The sequence below is a fragment of the Myxocyprinus asiaticus genome, chromosome 2 (assembly GCF_019703515.2).
Source record: "Myxocyprinus asiaticus isolate MX2 ecotype Aquarium Trade chromosome 2, UBuf_Myxa_2, whole genome shotgun sequence".
NCBI classification, from domain to species: domain Eukaryota; kingdom Metazoa; phylum Chordata; class Actinopteri; order Cypriniformes; family Catostomidae; genus Myxocyprinus; species Myxocyprinus asiaticus.
Genome location: NC_059345.1, coordinates 13,830,548 through 13,848,931, shown reverse-complemented (window position 1 = coordinate 13,848,931; position 18,384 = coordinate 13,830,548). Strand labels below are relative to the sequence as shown.

Below are 18,384 nucleotides of genomic sequence, written 5' to 3'. Positions count from 1 at the left end.
GCGACCCCCTCGGAGGCCACTGCCCCCATAACCCTCATAAAGCTGGGGCCAAATGAAGATCCAGAGGCCTACCTTGACTTGTTTGAGAAACTGCTGAGGTGTGGAAATGGCCACCTGACCAGTGGGCTTGTTGCAGTTACTCTCTGGGGAGCCAAACAACTTCCAGCCGCCAGCCTCCTCAATTACCCTGACCTCAAGAAAACCATCCTGCAGCGGGTTGGTCGTAGTCCGGAGCAAAATTGCCAGCGGTTCCGATCCCTGAGGTTCGGGAGACACGGCAGCCCATTTGCCTTTGCCCAACAGCTCCGGGTTGCCTGCTGGAAATAGTTGCTGGCTGAGGGGACCCGCGGCGCCGTGGACATCGTCGACCTGGTGGTACTGGAGCAGTTCATCCCCCAGCTTCCTCATGGTATGGCTGAGTGGGTCTAATGCCACCGCCCAGCATCACTGGAAGAGGCCGTCCAGCTGGCAGAGGACTACATGGCAGCTTTTCCGTGAGGCAGCAAAGCAGACTCTTTTTCTCTCTCTCTCTCTCCCCTGCATCTCAAACCCCCCCACCTCGCCCTTTCCATCCTGTTCCGGCTCTCCGGAGGTGGGGAGGAACCCCACCCAAATCCCTTCCCCGAACTAAGAGGTCCTTCCCCGTGTCCCCCACTTCTCCTGTCTCTCTCCACTCTCCTTCCCAGGTTGACGGGACCGCCCCCACGAGTGAGGCAGGGAGGCCTGGGCTGGTCTGCTGGGGCTGCGGGGAAGCAGGGCACTTCCAGAATCAGTGCTCGGCGATGGGGGTGATGACACTGATCCAGATCCCTGACGATCTGCAGGCCACCCCTGATTGGCCAGGGGCATATCGTATACCGGTAAGTCTAAAAGGGGATACATACCATGTACTGGTGGATTCAGGCTGTTCTCAAACCTCCATGCACCAGCGCTTGGTGCAAGACGGGGCATTGGGCACAGTAGATATTCACAGGTATCCAGTGGTTACCATTGAGATACTATTCAGGGAAAAAAGTAGAGTAGAGGCCGCGGTTAATTCCCTCCTCACCCATCCACTGATTTTGGGAATAAATTGGCCTGGTTTTAAGAATCTATTAAGGGAAATTTGTGCGGATGGGTCCTAAAAAATGTTGTCTCGGTGTGTGACGTGCAATGCTATGGCTGGACTCCGCATCATGATAACGCAGGGGAGAGAGTTCCCATCCACAGGGGATTCCCTGAGGAAGATTTCCCTCTAGAGCAGTCACATGAGGAGTCTCTCAAACACGCGTTTGACCAAGTGAGAGTAATCGATGGTCAACAGCTCCAGCTGAGTTAGCAGGCCGGATGTTGCCCTGCCCCGAGTCGGGCAGTGGGGATATGTGGTGATGGGGGCATGGTCGAGTGTCTGTCTGCAGGAGAGAGAGAGAACGGTAAGGCTCGTCACCTGGATTGTAATTATCTCTAACACCTGTCTCTTGTTATAGTGATGGTGGAGGGAGTCTTAAAAGCCACACCAGCGCATCAGAGAGCACAAACTCGATGCTTGATGAGTGTATTTGTTTTCTGACTGAGTGTTTAAAAAGTTTCTTTGTTATCTGATTGAGTGTTATGAATTTACGTGAACTGACTGCATTAAGTCACCCCAGAACTGAGGCAGAAAATAAAAGTCTTGCCTGCACTACTTCGTTGCCTCCTGACTCCTCCATTGCCCAAGAGAACCGATCTTCTTACATTTCTCTTGTTGTTGTATAGTTTGAGCAGTGGAAGCTTCTGTCACCAAGACAGAATGTGTAAGCATACTTGGCAATAAAGCTCATTCTGATTCTCAAGTACAAGTAGGGATACATTTAATGAAATGAAACTGAATGGGTCAAACTCTGCCCCAAGCGGTGAATGTAAGAACTGCAGCTCTGCGATTGGGCGCTAGAGATAATATTCTCCGGTTTCTGCATCATGTACAGCATCTATAACGACCGTTATTTAGTAAACTTCTCTTGTCTCTTATTCGCCAAATTACAGTTAGATTTGTAATGAATAACAGGTATAGACAGGGGGTTGGTATGTTTATTCGTCATGCACATTAATATTTTCCTCTACATTCAGTGAATGATGAGGTAAGTGTTTCCGGTCGCCATCTTGTCGATTAGCCGTGTTGGAGAAGAGCGCGCTGCGGCTGCGTTTGGAATAACCGACCAAACTCTTTCATCTTTTACTTATTGTTTCTATTACGAGATGTCAAAACGGCATCGATTGGATTTAGGCGATGATTATTCGTCGAGTAAAAAGAGATCTTCTGACGGGTATGTTGAGAGCTGGATGAGTGTTTTTAGCTGTCTGCTGCTGAGGGATAGAGCGGCCAGGCTCTGTTAGCATGCTACGAGACTTGTATTATTGTGGCTTTGATATTGCACACACTGTGAAATCATCACACTTAGGTAGTGCATATGCACTGCACACAACACAACAGATGTTAATATCATGCTAAGTAAAGCGTTGTGTATGCAGAACAGCGCGCGAGTCTTTGTGATAGGTGCCGCTAGCACGTGTGCTCGCGTGCACTACAGCGGATTCACGTGCAAAAGAAAACACTCATATTGTACTTGGAGATTACTTTACTACTTCTGATTTTGCATGTTTAGAGGAGCAGGAAGGTGTAGAAAAAGCGCGGACTTTCATTAAATCGCATATAGATATCTTCAGTAGATAATGCGGATGTTAGAGTGTATATATTCATTAGATTTGTTTTCGGGAAGCTTGTTTGGATGCAGTTTACACGCCGCTAAAGCGCGGCCTACTGCACTTCTGCTTAGATGATCTAGTTGTCAGAGCCCGTTTGTCCGTTTTATAGGACTAAAAGGAAGTATTATGCTAACGTGAATATCTGAATGCCTGTAGATGAGCAAGTCGATAAGAAAAAGATGTTACCATAGCTGTAAAGGTGAACAGCAGAATGATTGATGTCAGACTGAGTGACTGACAGGAAACGTTTGTGGAATAAAACTGAAGCCCAGCGTCTTTCAAACATTGTATAATACCTTATTTATGTAAGGTAGTGTTTTTTAAAAGTTAGCAAACGGTGACATGTATTAATCGCATGAGAAGAACGAACAGTTGGAATATAAAATCTTCATTAATATGTATAAATATGAGTGTGTTGAATGTCTACATTAACTTTTGGTTTATCAGGACACTGAAACCTGAGTATTAACCCTTGTGCGTCAATTTACAAGTTACTCAGAGGTCCTTAGAGGACAAAAATGTCCGCGTCAAAAAACTGCCATAATAATATTATATATTGATATTATTTTCCACTTTCATTGAGTTAATTTTTTAACCAACATCAGTCCTGATCATAACTACCACGTTCATTCATTTTCATGATTTTAACCCTTTAAATGCCAGTTTGTTTATATAATGCCATTGTTGTTTTTTACACACACACACACATACACACAAACAAAACACACTCTGACATCCAGACCAACACACTTACACAATTGTAGCTGCATCATTTATTCAATTGGTCTGCAGTGCTCTATAATACAGCAAACAGAAAATAGGGAAAAAGCATGTATTTGCTCCATAGGCTAAACATGAGAAAAATGGTGCCATCTGGTGGAAAATACATAAACAATATACATTTTGAAGCCAGGGCTCCGGAATGAAAGCATAATATCATAGAATTCATGATTTTATGCTTTAATGGCACTGGGATCAAATATTGCAGTTTTAATGGGTTTCAATGGGGACATTTTTTGTCCTTAAGATCCTGAGTGTAACTTATTTGTGTATTATAGATGTATTATAGGAACTGAGGTTGAAATATCAAAATTCTCCCAAAAATACACACTTTTGGCTAAATTTATGCAGTTGGCATTAACACAGCCAAAATGATAAAAAAATAAATACAATTTAAAAAAAAAACAATGAAAAAGACAAAAATGTCCCGAAGGTTGCACAATGGTTAAGCCATAACAAGTATTAAGTCCCCACTTCACTTATGATACTTTACTAGATTGAATAAGTTACTGGTGTCATTCAGGTGAATTTTTGTGTACTAAATGTTAGAAAGTCTAAAAAGTTAGTAGTCTAACTTCAGGCCTATTTAAAGTGGATAGTTTCCTGTTATTTACAGTTGTGATGTCACAAAATGGCAATATTTATGTCATATAAACTTTTACTGTAATGATGGGTAGTCATTCTTTATGACCAGTTCAAGCGTTTAATAAGTATTTCACATAATTTATTTGACATCTTGATTCATACATCTAACATTGTCAGAACTGGTTTTTTGTTAGTCAGTGGATAAATACAGAGATCAGTAAGGCGTGAGCCAAAATGACTGACTGTCTTGTGAAAATGTCACAAACTCAAGAACAGACACGAATAAAAAAATAAACTTCTGTTTAAGAACTGGAGATGTTTCTTCTGCATTAGACAATTGTTGAAAGCTATTTCAAAAAGTTGTGGGGACAAATTTGTTTATGCATAATAACTTTTTATGTATAAAATATTTTATGATGTTTCTTCAAGTTTTGTATTTAAACCAAAAGAATGAAATAGCTGAAACAAAAAAATAAAAACCCTACTTTACCATTAACAATAAATATAATGACAGTTATTATTGTTTTCAGTGATGTGCAACCTGTACTTTATCTGTTAAAGAAATATTTCACCCAAAAATTTAAATTCTCTTATTTACTCACCCTCATGCCATCTTCTGCTAAACACAAACAAGGATTTTAGAAGAATATCTCAGCTAGGGCTGGGTATCGCCAGCCATCTCACGATACGATACGTATTGCAATACACGTCACGATTCAATATATCGTGATACATCACAATATGGTTCGATTTAGCTTTTTATTTCAGTTAACCTGGGTATAGGTCAGTTATAATGTTCATTATGCTTGCATACAGTATGAAAGAAATTATTTTTCAGCTAATGCTGTTATTCATTATACAGGGGACCTTCCAAAAATGTAGTCCATGTATTAAATCAATAAATATGGTGTATTGAAATTGCATATATTATATTGCATATATTAGGGATGGAATGATACCATTTCTTTTCTTCTGATTCCAATACCTGAACAATCAGTATCGGCCGATCTGATACTAGTGTTGTTTTTTTCTTAATGAGTTTAGAACATCTATAATTCACTGTGTGGAACTGAGTGGGAGTACTCTTTGTGTAAAGAAACAAAAACCTCTAACAATACATTATTTCATTATAAAATAAGAAAGGAAAAAAAAAACAATTACATAAGAGCAATCCAATTTTCAATCACACAGTAATTTTTGGAAAGCAATTTGTTTTTATTGTAATTTCTAATAATAATAATAATAATTTTTACTATACATTGGTGATAAATTTCAGCTGTAATTTCTTAAGGCTTTTATTTTGAAAGTCCAGCGCTGCGCATTCCAGGAAAGTCTGTGTTTGAGTGTTTCTTTGTAGGCTAATTCACAGTAGTGTAATATGCTTCTCATTTAACATCTGGTAAAATGCTTGTCCGGTGCTGTTCTCAATGCATGTTATAGGCCGACCGAACTATTGTTCTGTGTGGAGCTACCACATATTGCGCTGAGCAGTGCATCACGAGCCTCTGCGCGTGTTTACATGTGTTTATGCGGTGCTCATTCAGTAAAGCGTGGTGCCAGATACTACTTAGCTGTGCATGCTGACTAGTATATTTATTATTAAACACAGCCAATACACAAAGCTTTTGGATGACTGTAAGAGCCTGAATATAATACATGAGTTAAATGGACTACTTTAATGATTATTTGAAGGTTATTTATGTAATTATTTGAGCTTGACAGTAACGTCAATGACCAACATGTGGTATCGGATTTGGATCGGGCTCATCGAACCGATACCCCATCCGGGTAAAAACGTCAGTATCGGACCCGATACTGATCCAGGTATTGGATCGGTGCCATTCCTAGCATATATTCAGTATATTGTTACATGTTTGTTGTTTACATGCCTAATTTGTACTATTTACAAGTATTTACTTAAATATGTAGAACAGGTGTTAAAATGGTCTCTTTAGACCTGTGGCAGGGACTTTGACAGTAGTGTTTGTTGGTCGAATGGCTTTTTTATAGCATCCATGCTGTGTGTGATTAGAATTAAATGTTAGAAAGAGCGATCTCGGCATTTTAAGAATCGACATTGGGATCGTATAAATGAAGATTAAGTAGAAAATCAATATTTTTGCCCAGCCCCAGATCCAAATGCGTGAGAGAGGTCTAGCATGTCCGTGAGAGAAAAAGTGAATCCTGCAGGATCAGTTTGTCTCTTTCGTGCCTCATAGAAGCGTCTCTGACTGCACTGAAAATATCACGATACATGGATTTAAGTATCCATACAATATTGTGAGAAAAATGATATATTGATATTTTACTGTATCGACACAGCCCTAATCTCAGCACTGTAAGTCCATACAATACAAGTGAATGGTAACCAGAACTTTGTTGCTCCTTAAATCACATTAAGGAAGCATAAAAGTAATCCATAAAACTCTAGTGGTTAAATCTATGTCTTCAGAAACGATATGATAGGTGTGGGTGAGAAACAGATCAATATTTAAGTTCTTTTTTACTCTAAATCACCACTTTTACATCTGAAAGTTACATGTGGTGCCTGTTTAGTTTCACTTTCACCATCTGAAAGTGAAAGTGAAGATTTATAGTAAAAAGGACTTAAATATGTTTCTCACCCACATCTATCATATCGCTTCTGAAGATATGGATTTAACTACTGGAGTCATATGGATTACTTTTATGTTTCCTTTATGTGATTTTTGGAGCTACAAAGTTCTGACCACCATTCACTTGCATTGTATGGACCTACAGAGCTGAGATATTCTTCTAAAAATGTTCATTTGTGTTCTGCTGAAGAAAGTAAGTCATACACGGCTGGGATGTCATTAGGGTGAGTGAACGATGAGAGAATTTTCATTTTGGGGTGAAATATTCCTTTAACATCTATAAAAAAACAAAATGTGTTTTGGGGTTTCATGACACTTTAAAAAAAGTTGTTGTACTTAAGAAATTAAATGTAATTTTGAAACCTTGTAAAAAATCATGACTAACATGAGATGACTCCAGTCATATCAGTAACCTTATAAAAGCTGTTTTATTCTACACGGAGAGGGTCTCATGGGAGCAGCCATGTTAGAATCACATGACCAGCCAAATACTACTAGCTTAATGTCAGTAACCGTCCTGTTATTGGACACGTTCACTCATGGTTTAAATTAATTATGGCTGAAAGTGAATAGTGAATTTCTACAATGGCATCAGACTTAAACTATTGTATTTGAATTATGCTTCATAAACGGCCCTAGGTGTCAGTCCAAGAGGACATGAATAAAAAATTACTGAGTGCACCGTTAATTACATTTTTAATTACATTTTATTATTTTTTAATGCGTGATCTAAGGAAACATTACAATTACAGTGTGTTTGAAAGAGCCTGTAAAATTAACTTTATTTGTTGTTTAAAACCTTTTGCCCTTTATCTCATATTTCCTCCAGAAAGGACCGTGATAGAGATCGGGACGACCGGTCGAAGGATCGTGAGCGTGACCGCGATAGAGACAGAGACCGTGATCGGGACCGAGAGAGAGATAGAGACAGCAAGGCCCCGAGTGTGGCCCTTATCTCCAGTTTGCCCGGTGGTGGTGGGATGATTCCTTTGAAACAGACGGCTATGCAACAGCAGATCAACCCCTTCACCAACCTGCCCCACACACCACGATACTACGAGATTCTCAAGAAGAGGCTGCAGTTGCCTGTCTGGGAGTATAAGGAACGCTTTAATGATATCCTCACCCGTCATCAGAGCTTCGTGCTGGTTGGAGAGACAGGCTCTGGAAAGACCACACAGGTTTGTGGAGTGTAGACACACTTATAAAAGCTAGTGTCACTTAGCTAATTTGGAATTTGTAACTAGGGAGTGAATTCAATCAAATGTGAAAGATTTTGTTGAGCCCCTTCTCAGTCATTCTGGCAACTAAACCTAGCATGCCTTTGTCAGGGGGTAATCATTCTCATATTCTTTGGGTTTTACTATGTTTGTAAGTACGTGAATGTTTTGATCGGGTTATGTCTTGAGGCTTTGATGAATATAGTGACAATATTAGAAGACCTGAGAAGCCTGGCCTCTCCTCTAGAGCATACAAATACATTGACATGAATTAATCGGTTGAGTGACTACTCTTTTTTTTTTTTTTTTTTTTTTCATTTAGATCCCACAGTGGTGTGTAGACATGGTGAAGTCTCTCCCAGGCCCTAAACGTGGTGTAGCCTGTACACAGCCACGTAGGGTGGCCGCCATGAGCGTGGCACAGAGGGTGGCAGATGAAATGGACGTTATGCTGGGACAGGAAGTTGGATACTCCATCAGATTTGAGGATTGTAGCTCTGCAAAGACCATACTAAAGTAAGTTAGTGTTCAATTAATAATACAGTAGTAATTAGCAATACTGTACACATGTTTTTTGAAGTTGAACTGTAAAGTTTAAATTGTTGGACGTTTTTGAAGGAATGACATTTGGCCATTTTTGGTAACACCTGAGGTGAAGATGACCAAACAATATGTCTGCTGTTCACAGATACATGACAGACGGTATGTTGCTCCGTGAGGCTATGAACGACCCCTTGCTGGAGCGTTATGGTGTCATCATTCTTGACGAGGCTCACGAGCGCACGCTAGCCACAGATATTCTGATGGGCGTCCTTAAAGAAGTGGTCCGTCAGAGGAATGACCTTAAGGTATGTGATTGAGGAAATTCCCAGGCTTCCACCTGTACCTCCTTATTGCATACACTCCTTAGTTTGCCTCATTTAAGGATATATTTTAAGGGGATGCTTGGTAGTTAGCTTTGTTTTGGGAGCCAAACTTTCAATTTCAAATATACTGAGGGAAAAGTTACCCTAATTACATAATATAAAATAGATATGATAAATAAAAAAATATAATGATTACATACATATTAAATATATTTAAATACATAAATCCTTTGCTAATTGAATTGTCCAAGTGATGATTTGATACACACATGCAGCAAGATCCAATCTGTGCCAGATTACAGTGTAAAACTCTGAATTGGTGTTACGGTGTAAATGCAGTCAACAAAATACAACATTTTAATAATTTGGTTTCATATTTTGAACTTTGTTTTAAACTGGTCTTTCCTTTTAAAGTTGAGGTATTGTTTGTTTTTTGTTTTTTTATGAATGTTACTAATAAGTAGAGCTGTCAAAATTAACACTAACGCATGCGATTAATTTAAAATGTTTAACGCGTTAATTTTTCTTAATCGCAGAAAACACAGCACCAGAGCCCTTTTACCAAGACGAGCCTACAAGCTTAGCATAAAATAGCATAACGCGGCGGTCCCATTGACATTCTATGGGCGGTAATGCCGTAATACTCTCCTATGATAGAGCCACGGAGGTTATCTCAGTAAATAAAAAAACCTCTGATGATTAGTGATAAAATGGTGAAAGGAGCTCTTAGCGTTATTTCATGTACAAAACAAGCCCAGATGGGCTTGTAAGTTGCATTTTAATTACCACAAGTAAAGTCTTAACTATCACCAAAACGCAGAAAGAGACGTTTTTGTCTGGAAGCGCTTTTCATGGTGAGTTCAAAACTTGACACTGGCATTGATTAGGGCTGCACCTAATGATTATTTTTTTATCAATTAATCTAACGATTTTTATTTATTTTTCAATTAGTCGATTAATCTAATGACTAATTTGCAGATTATTCTAAAGATTTTTTATAATTATTACTTGATTAATATAACAACCCAAAATAAATATAAAAAACTTGTCATTAATATTTCAATATTTTATTAAATCATCTTCTCTTAAACACAAACAAATGTACAAGAAACAAAGTGTGCATTGCAGGGCATTATTCTGCAACAAAAATAGCCCTGTCTTAACTGGTAATCTCCATTTTACCAACATAAAATCTCTCCAAAATAAAAGAACTTGTTCAATCCAAGTAAAAGGAAAGTGCAATCTACATTTAGCAATCCAACAACAAAATAAATGTCACTTTCAGGAGGAAAGAGGATTTTGGTTTTCCAAAAAGAGGACACCTTTTTTTTTTTTTTTTTTTTTTTTTTTGCCGGGGGGGATAATAGGGTTCAAAACAGTGTTGCTATGAATGCAGATTTTAATTCAGTGAAAAAGACGTTCTATTAGCATAACACACACACATATATATATATATATATATATATATATATATATATATATATATATATACACTATATTGCCAAAAGTATTCGCTCACCCATCCAAATAATTGAATTCAGGTGTTCCAATCAGTTCCATGGCCACAGGTGTATAAAATGAAGCACCTAGGCATGCAGACTGCTTCAACAAACATTTGTGAAAGAATGGACCGCTCTCAGGAGCTCAGTGAATTCCAGCGTGGTACTGTGATAGGATGCCACCTGTGCAACAAGTCCAGTCGTGAAATTTCCTCGCTACTAAATATTCCACAGTCAACTGTCAGTGGTATTATAACAAAGTGGAAGCGATTGGGAATGACAGCAACTCAGCCACAAAGTGGTAGGCCACGTAAAATGACAGAGCGGGTCAACGGATGCTGAGGTGCATAGTGCGCAGAGGTCGCCAACTTTCTGCAGAGTCAATCGCTACAGACCTCCAAAGTTCATGTGGCCTTCAGATTAGCTCAAGAACAGTGCGTAGAGAGCTTCATGGAATGGGTTTCCATGGCCGAGCAGCTGCATCCAAGCCATACATCACCAAGTGCAATGCAAAGCGTCGGATGCAGTGGTGTAAAGCACGCCGCCACTGGACTCTAGAGCAGTGGAGACGCGTTCTCTGGAGTGACGAATCACGCTTCTCCATCTGGCAATCTGATGGACGAGTCTGGGTTTGGCGGTTGCCAGGAGAACGGTACTTGTCTGACTGCATTGTGCCAACTGTGAAGTTTGGTGGAGGGGGGATTATTTTGTGGGGTTGTTTTTCAGGAGCTGGGCTTGGCCCCTTAGTTCCAGTGAAAGGAACTCTGAATGCTTCAGCATACCAAGAGATTTTGGACAATTCCATGCTCCCAACTTTGTGGGAACAGTTTGGGGATGGCCCCTTCCTGTTCCAACATGACTGCGCACCAGTGCACAAAGCAAGGTCCATAAAGACATGGATGAGCGAGTTTGGTGTGGAAGAACTTGACTGGCCTGCACAGAGTCCTGACCTCAACCTGATAGAGCACCTTTGGGATGAATTAGAGCAAAGACTGCGAGCCAGGCCTTCTCGTCCAACATCAGTGTCTGACCTCACAAATGCGCTTCTGGAAGAATGGTCAAAAATTCCCATAAACACACTCCTAAACCTTGTGGAAAGCCTTCCCAGAAGAGTTGAAGCTGTTATAGCTGCAAAGGGTGGGCCGACATCATATTAAACCCTATGGATTAAGAATGGGATGTCACTTAAGTTCATATGCGTCTAAAGGCAGATGAGCGAATACTTTTGGCAATATAGTGTATATATATATATATATATAAATTTCCAACATTCTTTTGAATGTCCATGTACTAAAATAAAATATTTGTCATAAGTGTACCTTCATTAACTATTAGAATTATTTTGAATGGCCATGGAAAATGAAAACAATTAACAATTTTACCTGGTCGCAAAAAGTAGTCCGTTAATTTACCTGATGAGCTTTCACCTTTTGCTGACCCTTTATGCTTCGCAGAGCTAATGTGTGCTTCTAAATCACTTGCACCTTTATTAGCAGCCAGCTTTACATGTCATACATTCTGCTTCCCACGGATCTCGACCTGGACAAAAGCATGGGAATTTTGCAAAATATTCTTCTGTAAATTTGCACTTTCGTTAGGGCATTGTTTCTACTCAGATGGCATTTGCTGCTACTGTCAAGCAACTGTTTGATGGCGAACACATTGATGGCGCATTCGCGGAGAGGTTGACAGGCAGGAATTTGGCCAATAGTTGCTGCAAGCCTCTTACAATTTACCAATTGGTGTGCGAGAAGGCGGGACTTACAAAGAGGGGTTAAAGCAATGCAAATATGCGTGCACACAATGAAGTTACATCAAAATGCAACAAAAGCCGAATCCCAGACATTTTCGCAAATTTAGAAATCCCGGCCGGACGCTTTTTTAAGGTCCGAAAAAGAGGACATGTCCGGGAAAAAGAGGACGTATGGTCATCCAATGTTAGCAGCGGTGCAGAAATTACTTTTAACATGGGGGCGATGAGGAAACATTTAGAAAATCAATTTTAAGTGACTACTACTAACAGAAACACTTGTTGTAATACTAATATGTCATGCTTAGGTGGGGACAAAAAGTAAACAGGACTTACGGTGCTGCCTTGCTGCCGTCTTGACAAAGTGCTCCGGGATGCTTTCGCTTCAAGTGTTCGTCGTAGCGGTTGTACTGCTGTGATAAGCCATTTCCAATTTGCATAGCTTACACAGCACCACATTGTTGGGTCTCTGGCTAAAATACTCCCAAGCTTTAGATGACCGTTTGCGAGTTTTTTTTAGCTGCAGCTTGTTCTTCGGGGGAATCCATGCTTAAACCGGGCGCTGCCATTTTAATTACTCCATTGCGACGCGCCGACGCATGTCATGCAAATTGACATATTTCTGTAATCGATTACGTCGATGAATCGACCCAGCCCTAGCATTGATGCTTTGATGCGAATCATGAACGCAGCTTCACAATTGCTGTAACAAAGTGGATAGCCACACTCTAATATCAGATTAATATTGCGGAGGATGAGAGTTTAAGAGATTTAATGCCCATAGAGCTGTTCAGCTTGTAGTCCAAAAACCCAGAAGAGAATACACCATGGGTTCCTTTGGGATATTCCTATGGGTTTTTATAATGGGGTTTTTAAACTTACGAGAAAAATAAGATCTGTGGTAAACATCACTTGATGATATGTGGACGTTTCTTCTACAACATAAATCACACACTTTCATACCTCAAACGTGAATTTTGAAGCCGGATTGAATTAAATACTCTTTTTTTTTTTTTTTTTTTTTTTTTTTAAACGCACGGCGGCTTCAAAATTCACATTGCTGACTCTCTCCACTGGTGCTCCATTGATGGTGATGGGGCTGTGTTCTCTGTCTTTTCTCCTGAAGTCCACCACAAGCTCCTTGGTATTACTGACGTTGAGGGAGAGGTTGTGCTCCTGACACCAGCATGTCAGAGTGTGCATCTCCTCTCTGTAGGCTGTTTCATCATTGTCAGTGATCAGACCTACCACCGCCGTATCATCAGCTAACTTGATGGCATTGGAGTTGTGTGTTGCCACACGGTGATGTGTGTACAGTGATGAGATGTTGCTGCCCAGTCTAACCACCTGGTGTCTACCTGACAGGAAGTCCAGGATCCAGCTGCACAGAGAGCTGTTTAAGCCCGGAGTTTCACATCAAGCTTGGAGGGCACTATGGTGTTGAATGCTGAGCTGTAGTCTACAAACAGCATTCTCACATATGTGTTCCTTTTTTCCAGGTGGGAGAGAGCAGTATGTAGTGTAGATGCAATGGCATCATCAGTGGAGCAGTTGTTGCGGTATGCAAACTGCAGTGAGTCCAATGAGGCAGGCAGCACAGAGCAGATGTAATCTCTGATTAGCCTCTCAAAGCATTTGCTGATGATGGGGGTCAGAGCAACAGGATGTCAGTCATTTAAGCAAGTGATTTTGGATTGCTTTGGTACAGGCACAATGGTGGGTGTTTTAAAGCATGTGGGGACCACAGACAAGGAGAGGGAAAGGTTGAAAATGTCCGTAAAAACACCAGCCAGTTGGTTCTCGCACACTCTGACGCAGCCTGGAATGCCGTCTGGACCCGCGGCTTTACGGATATTCACCCGTCAGAAGGCTCGGGTTACATCCGCTACAGAGATGGAGAGTGAACTAACCTCTGTAGCTTCGGCCGTGAGAGCTCTCTCCACGAGGGTGGTGTTATTTCCCTCGAAACGAGCATAAAATGTATTACGCTCATCCGGGAGAGAGGCAGCAGTGTTCACGGCGGAGTTTTTAGTCCCTTTGAAGTCTGTGATGATATTAATTCCCTGCCACATGCTTCTAGAGTCGGTGGTGTTGAACTGTCCTTCAATCTTGTCCCTGTACTGACATTTGGCTGCTCTGATAGTTTTGCGGAGGGCATAACTGGCTTGTTTATACTCCTCTGCGTTCCCGGAATTAATGTTGGTTACACGAACATCGCTATTAATCCATGGATTTTGGTTCGGATAGATCAGTATAGTTTTGGTCGGTACTACGTCATCTATGCACTTCCTGATCAGAGTAGAGCTCGATGTCGTCATCAGAGGTGGACCAGAACATCTCCCAATCTGCGTGATCAAAACAGTCTTGTAGCATAGAATCTGATTGGTCCGACCAGCACTGGATCATTTTGAGGGAGGGTGCTTCCTGTTTCAGTTTCTGCCTGTAAGTGGGCAGAAGCAGAATGGAAGAGTGGTCCGATTTGCCAAATGGTGGGCAGGGGAGGGATTTGTAGCCATCCCCGAAGGGAGAGTAGCAATGGTCCAAAACCCGGTCCCCTCATGTGTTGAAGCTGATGTGTTGGTAGTATTTCGGTGCTATTGTCTTGAGGTTAGCTTTGTTAAAGTCCCCGGTCACAATGAACGCGGCCTCAGGGTGCGCGGTTTCCTGCTCACTTATACTCCCATACAGTTCCTTGAAGGCCCGGTCTGTGTCTGCTTGTGGCGTGATGTACACAGCTCAGAATCTGAGATGCGGGTTGGCGCTGTTTTGGCGGCACGAGGGGGACCTACACAATATTAGGCAGGTGGTTTTAATGTTGTGGCTGATCGGTGTAAGTGTTCAGCATAAGTTGCCATTTTCATATTCGTAGCATACTGTATTAAGCACTCCAAATTCTAATCACATTTTACTACACAACTAATGGGGATTTTAAGTGTATGTTAGGGTTTCTTTGTATAAACGCAGGTTTTTGTGTCTCATTCACAGTACGCAGGGTGAAGATTAAACGCTAGCTATATGTGTGCTGTCTGCGGTCCTGCAAAAGTTTAGACAAGGATTTTGATAGTGAAAGCACAACGTGGAGGAGATGAGGCGCTTGCACTGTTACTGTGGAGATGATACAGTGGCAGCTGTGCATTTGGATATGTTGAGACTGCTTCAAGCTTTTCAAGCATTTGTTGAATTTGCAAGAATTCTTGCAATCGCAAGATTGCGAAATCCTGGAGGGACTGATATAGTGTCAAAAAATCTGCGTTTAATTGCAATTGACAGAGATGGGTAGTGACGCGCTACATTTACTCTGTTATATTTACTTGAGTAACTTTTTGGAAAATAAGTTACTTTTAAAGTAGGTTTAAATGTGGGTACTTTTTACTCAAATTTCTAATGAAATATTTTTACTTATACTTATTTACAATGGGCGGCATTCCTGTCGTTACATTGCTGGGTTTAATTTTAGTTCATGTGTAATTTGAGTGATTATTGAATGGGACTTTTACGACAGCGGAAGTTCACACAGCTGTCACAGACTCATTCAAGCCAAGTCCATCACTGCTGCAGCATCAAGCTCTTCAAAGTGAAACCCTTCATTCGGTCCGCACAGTGAAAAAAAGAATAGTTTCGTCATGCAATGCCTTCGTTTAACACCAAAACAAGCTGATATTTCAAGATTAAAATCTCAGCTTCCACTTAAGGCAGCACGTCGAGGTAAGTTGTGGTTCTAGTGCTAACACGGGCTTTTCTGTGTAATGTGATGGTCATTTTCAGGGTGATTCTGTAACTGGGCTCTTATGACATTAGTTTTTTAGCGTGTACATTTTTAAATCAGTGCAGCAATATATCAGTGCGCTTTGTCCCACGTCCCGCATGTCATGAGCAGTATTTACGCATTTACCCTGCACCTTCGTGGGGATACTGGCAGCTATCGCAGCTACTTCGGGCTGATTAATTGTATAAATCCATGTAAACATCCAAGTTAAGTGTAAATGTCTTTTGCTCTGCCGTTCGCGTGATTGACAACTGGAGCCCGAACAGACAGCATTTCTGCATGTGCAAAGCGAGGGATGCGAAGCACGCGCGTGAGAGATGTGCGGGCGCGAGGCGATCGTATGGCGAAGGGAGTGGCTGTGTCCGAAATCGTTCACTCATTCACTATTTCCTATATAGTGAATGGCAGAGAGTGCACAATATCATAGAATCTGATATCTGATGTATATACCGAGCGTCGGAGCTCAGGGATTGTCGCAGAAACAACGTCACATATGAACTTTTAAAATACTTAGGCCTTACTTGTTATTCTTATTAAATAATATATTAACACAATAAATCGTCATTCTGTTTGTAATTTTTAATATATGAGTAAACTCATTTTATCAAATGTACATTAATGTATTTATTTGTTACTTTAAACTCCAACACAAACTAGGTAGCGTTTCTGGATGCATAGCACCCTCATCCGACCAAATTATCATTACCTGCACGTTATAACCGAATATTTCAATCATCCACTGAATTATCATTTCCACTGTGTTGAAATAATATCACCTCAGTGAATTATTTAGTAAATAAAGAATTCTTCATCTTAATGGCAAAATTCTGTATAAATATAGAGTACATTTTAAAATGTATCTGTATGTTTTGCCTCTCTATATGTTGTTATTTTAATCAAGTAATGATTTGTCAAAAAGTAACAATACATTCAGCAGGAAATAAAACATTTTAGGAGTGAAGGAAGCAGTAAGCTCCCAGCTCGTACGTCTTCCCAGCGGTGGATTATGGGCAATTAACCGTTGTCGAGTGTACATCAAATGTACAAAATAGCGGACACCCGAAATAGTGCACTATATAGTGGATAGGGGTTGGTGCCCTACGCAGGCTGCGTACTCTACGTTTAGAGAGCGGTGGTACTGCTGTACAGAACTAATGATCTAAGTTCTTTCGACATTGAAAACTGTAACTACACTGAAATAAGTATCCACGCAGGACTTTAAAAGCCATGAAATAGAGAAAGTAGGCATTAATAAAACATGATCTTGCTTTGGTTTATATTTCAGCATTATATATAATGTGCCTGTGGGACATTGTTCAAGTTTTCACTGTAATAATTACTGGAAAGGTTTCAAGACCTCTCTTATTGACAAATTCATCCAGATCTGACAAGAGTCCTGAAAGGGAATGTTCACCCAAAAATGAAAATTTTCTCATCATTTACTCACCCTCATGCCATCACAGATGTGAATTAATTTCTTTCATCTACTGAACACAAATCAAGATTTTAAGAATAATTTCTCTGCTTTTGGTCCATAAAATGCAAGTGAATGGGTGCCAAAATTTTAAAGCTAAAATAAAATCAAATAAGTCAGCATAAAAAGTAATCCATAAGACTCCAGTGGTTAAATCAATATCTTCAGAAGCAATGCGATATGAGAACGTGTGGATGAGAAACAGAGAAACGGATCACTTTCACATTCTTCTTGTGTTTTTGGTGATTCACATTTTTCTCTGCATATTACACCCTGCTGGGCAGGGAGAAGAATGTCTTGCAAAAAATTACAAATATTGATCTGTTTCTCACCCATACCTGTCATATAACTACTGGAGTCTTATGGATTACTTTTATGCTGCCTTGGTGCTTTTTGGAGCAGCAAAAGTTTGGCACCCAACCCACCTTGCATTGTACTGACCTACAGAGCTGAAATATTCTTCTAAAAATCTTAGTTTGTGTTCTGCAGGAGAAAGGAAGTCAAACATATCTGGTATGGTATGAGGGTGAGTAAATGATGAGAGAATTTTCATTTTTGTGTGAACTATCCCTTTAAAGTGATAGCTCAGCCATAATTTAATATTCTGTCATCATTTCACCACCCTCGTGTTGTTCCAAACCCATGTGACCTTCTGTATTCTGTGGAACACAAAAGATGTTAGACAGAATGTTAGAGACTGACAGTTTCAGTCATCATTCACTTTCAAAATATATAGAAAAAAACACATTCACTGAAAGTAAATGGTGACTCAGGCAGACATTCTGTCTAATATTTCCTTACTGTGTTGCATGGAAGAAAGTCAGTCATACGGGTTTGGAACAACATGATGGTGAATGATGACAGAATTCCCATTAATAATAATAATAATAATAATAATTCTGTAATACATGTTAAATGTGTATTGTGAATATAGGGGAGTTCACTTATATTATGTCATTTGTGAAAGTAACGAGTTACTCACTACTTGAGTACTCTTTTATTTGGATACTTTCTCTTAAGTAATTATTTATGTTAGTACTTTTACTTCTACTTGAGTAATACTTTTTTTTTTAAAGTAATTGTACTTTTACTTGAGTACAGTTTTTGG

The 18,384-nt window shown here is 40.2% G+C and overlaps 1 protein-coding gene across 1 annotated transcript in view; it reads left to right on the top strand.

Annotated features, from left to right (window-relative positions):
- Nucleotides 1-2,099: 2,099 nt before the first annotated feature.
- The window catches only part of LOC127450849 (ATP-dependent RNA helicase DHX15-like), a 51,494-nt gene continuing 35,209 nt past the window's right edge, over nucleotides 2,100-18,384 (top strand). The window contains exons 1-4 of the mRNA XM_051715262.1: nucleotides 2,100-2,282; nucleotides 7,531-7,882; nucleotides 8,244-8,437; nucleotides 8,610-8,769. Coding sequence (XP_051571222.1) covers nucleotides 2,215-2,282; nucleotides 7,531-7,882; nucleotides 8,244-8,437; nucleotides 8,610-8,769 — 774 coding nt within the window. The 5' untranslated portion in view covers nucleotides 2,100-2,214. The remainder of the gene's footprint in view (nucleotides 2,283-7,530; nucleotides 7,883-8,243; nucleotides 8,438-8,609; nucleotides 8,770-18,384) is intronic.